Source organism: Saccostrea cucullata, unplaced genomic scaffold (assembly GCF_032062105.1).
Source record: "Saccostrea cucullata isolate Sc308-1 unplaced genomic scaffold, CSIRO_AGI_Scuc_v1 ctg21334, whole genome shotgun sequence".
In the NCBI taxonomy this organism is placed as follows: Eukaryota; Metazoa; Mollusca; class Bivalvia; order Ostreida; family Ostreidae; genus Saccostrea; species Saccostrea cuccullata.
Window position 1 is genome coordinate 1 of NW_026936374.1, and position 7078 is coordinate 7078.

The following is a 7078-nucleotide window of genomic DNA, read 5'->3' on the forward strand; positions in this document are numbered from 1 at the left end:
GTGCCGAGAACAAGTTCACATCTTTGGATTCTTCTTCTTTTGAGTCAACAACAATAGCGTCGACAACAACAACAGCAACTGAGTCAGCAGAGATGACGGAAGGTGTAACAAGCTCAACTGCAGATACAACTCCAGTGATTACAACTGAATCAACATCCACTCCAACAAGAAGGGCATCAACGACAATAGAAACAACGCAAGAATTTACTACGAACCCGAAAACGACAATAACCCAAGAAACAACAACTGAAGGCTTAACAACTACTCAACCAATCACAACAACTGCAACAGACAAAGAAACAACAACCGAAAGATTAACAACTACAACAATAAACCAAGAAACAACAACTGAAAGCTTAACAACTACTCAACCAATCACATCGCCATCAACTTCATCAAATAAAGGAACAACAACTGAAGGCTTAACAACTACTCAACCAATCACATCGCCATCAACTTCATCAAATAAAGAAACAACAACTGAAAGTTTAACAGCTACCCATCTAATCACATCGTCATTCACTACCAAAAAAACATCTACAGAGAAAATGACAACCACAAGTAACGCAAAAACATCATCAACTTCCGAACCAACAATGACATCGGTAATAAGTACTGACGGCAAAACAACTGCGAAAGAAGATACATCTCCAACTACAACAACAAGTAAACCTAAATCAACCCTCAGTACATCAATATCGCAGTCAACAGAAACAACCCATGAACTTGTGGACACTACTACATCATCTAACGCAAAAGATACCATAGAAGAACCGAATCAGTCAAAACTGAGAAACACACATTTGATCGTGGGAGCCTCGACTTCCGTTGTTGGAATAGTATTATTAATGATAATCATTGGAGTGGTAGCAAGAAAATGTAGTAAATCGTAAGTATTCATTTCTTTTAATTTTACATTGTGATTAAACGATGAGAAGAACACCTATCATTTTAATTGAATTATAAACGGTCTATCGTTTATGTTTGCTTCGGTTAACTTCATCCTTTCCCAATCACTTTTAAATAAAACGCCTTTCAATTACTGTCGATTGTTTAAAAAGTAACTTTTCGACACTTTAAAAAATATTCAGTCACATATGTGTTTTATATAAATATTACATAGGAATAAACAAAACAAGAAACAACAGGAAGACAATGGACCAGTCAGAAACTGGAGAGACCTTGCCTTAGCGGGAAAACAAGACACAGATTCTCAGAACAAGGTCAATTCGTCCTTATCCTACAACAGAAATTACTACGTTGGGCACGCACCTCTGCATCAATTCAAATCTAGTGGCGGATCTCGGCATATAGACTCTAATAAATATCACAGATATTGACAATTCTAAGCTCATCCCCTATTGCACATAAATACATTGTAGTATTTAACCTTTTTTTACTGAATTTGTATATATTATTTGCTTTGAAGCTGCTTTATGAGGCAATTATATAGTGTTTATTTATGACTCAATATAGTGTGTATAATTTTATAATTGTTCTCTGTATAGAGTGCTTTTTCCCTGATGTAAAGATTATTTCTCTTTGAAAGTAGTTTTGTTACATTTTTTTAGGTCTAGGTGACCTATTGCTATTGCTATCTGTTTTCGTCCGTCGTCGTCCGTCGTGCGTCGTCCGTCGTGCGTCGTGTGTTAATATTTGAACATTTTCAGTTTCTTCTCTGCAACCACTGAACCAATTTCAACCAAATTTAGCACAAAGCATCTATGGGTAAAGGGGAAAAAAAATTGTGAATTTCATGATCCCTGCCCCCCTGGGGCCTAAGGGGTGGGGCAAAAACTAACAAAATTAATGCAATCTTTAAGAATCTTTTTCTTTACTCCTTAACATCAAGCAGTCAAACTATTTACATGATTGTAATCAGCATTGAGTCCTCTACTAAAATTGTGAAATTCATGGCCCTGGGGTCAGGGGTTCTAGTGCTAGGGTGGGGCTAAATAAGTATATAGTGAAAATGCATTATTTCTTTGAAAATCTTCTTCTCTGCTCCTGGGTATTAAATAAATCAACTAAGTATATAGTTATGATGAGCAAGAGTGCCTCTACCAAAATTGTGAATTTTATGGCCCCAGGGTCAGGGGTTCTGGTCTTAGGGTGGGACTCTATTGGTTATATATTATAGTAAAAATACATGATATCTTTGAAAATCTTCTTCTCTGCCCCTGGGTATTAAATAAACTAACTAAGTACTTAGTTATGATGAGCAAGAGAGCCTCAACCGAAATTGTGAATTCTATGGCCCCAGGGTCAAGGGTTCTGGTGTTGGGGGGGGGGGGCTCTATTGATTATATAGTGAAAATACATGAATTCTTTGAAAAACTTCTTCTCTGCTCCTAGGAGTTAAATAAACTAATTAAGTACATAGTTATGATGAGCAAGAATGCCTCTTCTAAAATTATTAATTTTATGGCCCCAGGTTCTGGGGTTCTGGTGTTAGGGTGGGGCTCTATTGATTATATAGTGAAAATACATTAAATCTTTGAAAATTTGCTTCTCTGTCTCTTGGTATGAAGCAGATGAACTACCTATATAGTTATGATGAGCAAGGGCCCTAATCTTGCAGAATTGTGAATTTCAAGGCCCCAGTGTCATGGGTGGGGTGGGGGTGGGGCCTTTACTTAGATACTGAAAATGAATTAATTGTTTGAAATCTGCTCCTTTGTATTTATGAAACATTTATTTATTTTTTGATAGGCAATTTTAAGGGTGCCTTTTAAAAATTTGTGCAACGTGTGGACATAAGGTCAGGGGTTTATGTCACAGTGTTAGGGGCACTTCTGATTATTGCTGAATATTACTGATTAGTTGTAGTGCATTTTTGTTCCCCTACCCTGTTTATGGGTATTCAGTAACCAAGCTAAGCAACTGCTAAGTGTATTGTTATGATATGATGATCAATGGTGCTTCTTTCAAAATTGTGAATGCCATATAACATCTGGCTAAAAACATGAATCAAATTCAATACACTGTAACTGGGAAGTTGTTGCATAATGCTCAGGTGACCTATAAGGCCCGTGGGCCTCTTGTTTTAAAAAGATAATGGAAATATAAGGAAGAATGAAAACCAACGTTACGTACGTAAGAACATTTTTATAAGGAGAACATGAGAATATAAAAACTCCATGGATATGTTTTATCAAAATAATATATCACGAATATACACATGAGTAGGGATATTGTAATAGAGATGTTAACATGGAAAGGCATTAAATGTTAATTACCGTCTTCCTTGGAAGACGGTATTATATAGTTGAAGTTTTTTACAGTCTTCGGACTATGCACTTCCTCTCTTTTGTGATAGGTAGAAATTGCATGATGAGAAAATTTTCAATTATTTCATTGGTTGAAATGCTGTTCAAGGCAAGGGAGATAACTTTCTGATGATCTAATTTTCGTACGACTTAACAATTTTGCTAGATTTTCAATCTTAAAAAAAATGACAAAACGAAGAACAAAATCAGCAGCAATTAATTCTAAATAACATGCTATTTTTTAAATAGCAATAATCAAAAAGGTCTTTAATTTCATTGTAAGTAAAATATGATTTTTATTGCTTGCAGGGTTTACAATTTGTTATTACTCTTTTCCCCTTTTTTGTTTTAAGAAGGTAACGGAATCAGCCGAGGTTTACCGAAAGCTCTCAGCCACAATCGCGATCAGCTCTCAGCCAGTCAAAGTTTACGGAGATGACCGAGCGACAACCGCGGTAGGGCAAATGCCAGTAAAAAGCTAATTTAAGAATTTTAAAAAATGATAAGGCCTGATAGGTAAATCAGATAACTGTTAAAGGTTGTTGCTAAAGACGGTAAGCTTTTTAAAAAAGCTCTACTTGTATAGAATATCAGTTGATAAAAAGAAAGATATTTGGACGCACGACCTAATGATTACTGAGGAATGTCACATTGCCAATGTTCTCTCAATTAAATTTATGATTTGAAATTACAGCATGTGAATATGATTTCACTTCTTGACTGTTCCTTGATATATGCATGCAATGGTCATTTCCGTGTTTTAGCAAATCCCCGGAGAAGAAATATAATAATGGCGGACATGGAAGTAAATGTGGTTTACCGGAAAACAATGTCTGAATAAAATATATGAAGAATGTGTCCATGTTGTTCTGAAATCGGAATGACTAGTATATTCTTTGATCTCAGATATTTCCAGTATTATAGTTGTTGTATACTAACGTATTTTCGTGTTATTCATGCCTTTGGTTTAACAAGAGAAAAATGGAGGCATGCATCAATCACCTGAACAGAACACATATCTTAAAGGATTCACAAAATTTAATGTACTTTAATGTAGAAAATTAAACAAATTGATATTAAATTCACGGATGATCGAAGCTATGCTGTCCAAAATAAAAAGGAAATGAAATGATATGACATGACACGATTTTTCTTAAAAACTTTATTGATACACATGTGTTTCTCTACATTGAGCCTATGAACCACATAACGAATTGTTTGACAATCTGATACCTTTATATTAACGATTACGACGTTTTAGTCGGTAGAGCGCTCGCTTTGTGTTAGGGAATTTGAATATTGGCTTCCACTGATCTTAGTCGATAAAAACAATGGGTAGCAACCTTTCATAAACCATGCACTCGACACATGAAGTCAAAATAGCGGTTCATTTGGATGAGACCTAAAAAATTGGGGTCCCATGTCACGACAGGCGTTGGCCACGATAAAGGTAACTGCTTACTGCTTATTGACCCTGAGTGCTGAGAAAAGGTCAAAAGTTGAAGCTCTTCAGCGGTATATGGTGACATCTCTACATGAGTCAAAAATTTTTGAATTGGACGTAAAAAGGCATATACATGTAATTAATCTATAATTACTCTTATTAATCTTATAATAATTAATATCTATCAATTGGTTAAGCACCTGGTTGGGAGATAAAAAAAAGTATTCTGTATCTTTGAAATATTGAGAGAAAATGAATGTGCATGTATTATTACCGATTTTGTTAATATTTGACATATGTAACATGTTTTGGGTTGCCATTCAGTCATGGGATTTCTACATATTGTTTACATATTTGTTTCTGCATAAAATATTTGTAAAAGCACAAATACTTTGTTGAAGGTCAACAATTTAATACTTTGGTTGGACATATGATATCCATCTTCCTGATAGCTATCTACTAAAATTGTAACACCCCTTCTTTTTGTCAAATTCTTTCATATCAAACACAAGAACTTGTAGAATGAGAAGTTTTGTTCTGTGTTTCAACCTGCTCATTATTTCTTGTTTTATATTTGGAATAACGGCTTTTTGTGAGTAATAAAAATTTTATTTTTTTTGCGAAGCTAATAACCAACTTCAAAACTTATGGACAGATTATACAAACATTTTTTTTTCTTTGAAGGAGACTTACTATCCTCTCATGTGCTTAGAAATTTGAAAATGAACTTTATGAGGAAAAGCAAAATAACATATGATCAGATCAGCAATATCATATAGGATGACTTTTACCATTTTGCTTTTTCTACTAAATTTCACCTGGCTTATATATATTTCTAAGGTTTATATTACACTTTTAGCAATAAGGTACAATATTCTGAAATTTGTTATCACCTGTTAACCTGTTTACATTTACTGTGTGTGATTTGTATATTATATATTTTTTTATTGAAATGTTGCTAATATTTTCGAATTCTATCTAATCTTAGGAGAACAGTTCCAAGAATTATCCACTTTTCAAAACTTATGAAATGATATACTGACATGCAAAAGAAACGCAACAAGCAGTAATCTACAAATGTTTGAATTTTTTTATCTGAACAGTGCGACATTTAACTCCGGACACGACATTTGTCCGGACTTTCGCCAACCACTTTTCCAAAGATACATAGAAAAAATTTATGTCATCCGGTGGGATTTTTTTAATCGCACAACATGGACTAACCTTTACACCTGAATATCTTCCAGTTTAAAAGATATTACACCTGAAATCAAGAAATCCCATGGGATTATGGTGGGATTTTCTCTCCTAACCAATATCCCACCATTATTCTGTGGGAGAAAAATGAGTTCTGTGGGATTTTTTCTCCTATAGAATCAAAATTCCCATTTTTAACCTTACATGGGATTTTTTATCCCATAAGTTGTGAAATGGGACAAGAAGTTCCATAATTGTCACAAATAGGATTAAAAGTTCTCTATCATAATGTTTTATAGAATATATTATCCTACAGGAGAATGGAAATTGTTTTTATCTCTTTAATTCTTTCCATTTGAAAATTTCAGTCCTAACTCTTTCCATTTATCATTTTACATTTAGAAAGTACATGCTATTGCAAGCAAAATAATACCGAATTGGCAAAATTTCATTGAGAAATAAAAAAGTTATTCTCATTCAAGAGAACACAGCAGTACGATTAACAGAAATTTGGCATGATGATGGATTCTCCCTATGAAAATTTCAGTCCTCTTACAATTCATCATTTTACATTTAGAAAGTACATGCTATTGCAAGCAAAATAATACCAAATTGGCAAAATTTCATTGAGAAATAAAAAAAAGTTATGCTCATTCAAGAGAACACACCAGTCCGACTGACAGAGTATCACATAATGATGGATTCTCCATATGAAAATTTCAGTACTCTTTCAATTTATCATTTTATATTTAGAAAATACATGATATTGCAAGCAAAATAATATCAAATTGGCAAAATTTCATTGAGAAATAAAAAAGTTATGCTCTTTCAAGAGAACACACCAGACTTAAGTACAATTATCGGAGTAATATATGACATGATGATGGATTCTCCCTATGAAAATTTCAGTCCTTTTACAATTTAACATTTTACATTTAAAAAGTACATGCTATTGCAAGCAAAATAATACCAAACTGGCAAAATTTCATTGAGGAATAAAAAAGTTGTGCTCATTCAAGAGAACACAGTAGTCCGATTGACAGAGTATAACATGATGATGGATTCTCTCTATGAAAATTTCAGTACTCTTTCAATTTATCAATTTACATTTAAAAAGTACATGCCATTGATGATTGCGAGCAAAATAATACCAAACTGGCAAAATTTC

General features: G+C 33.7%; 1 protein-coding gene across 1 annotated transcript; it reads left to right on the forward strand.

Moving 5' to 3' along the window:
* Window positions 1–6: 6 nt before the first annotated feature.
* Window positions 7–1515, forward strand: LOC134245404 (salivary glue protein Sgs-3-like). Its single transcript, XM_062727696.1, has 2 exons — window positions 7–889; window positions 1124–1515. The coding sequence occupies exons 1-2, from the start codon at window positions 93–95 to the stop codon at window positions 1338–1340; spliced, it is 1014 nt and encodes a 337-aa protein (XP_062583680.1). The 5' UTR covers window positions 7–92; the 3' UTR covers window positions 1341–1515.
* Window positions 1516–7078: the final 5563 nt, after the last annotated feature.

Excerpts from the sequence above, each read along its gene's own strand:
- LOC134245404 (XM_062727696.1), top strand. The coding sequence starts at position 93 with ATGACGGAAGGTGTAACAAGCTCAACTGCAGATACAACTCCAGTGATT. Across the intron at positions 890-1,123 it reads GCAAGAAAATGTAGTAAATC|GAATAAACAAAACAAGAAAC; the intron begins GTAAGTATTCAT and ends AATATTACATAG.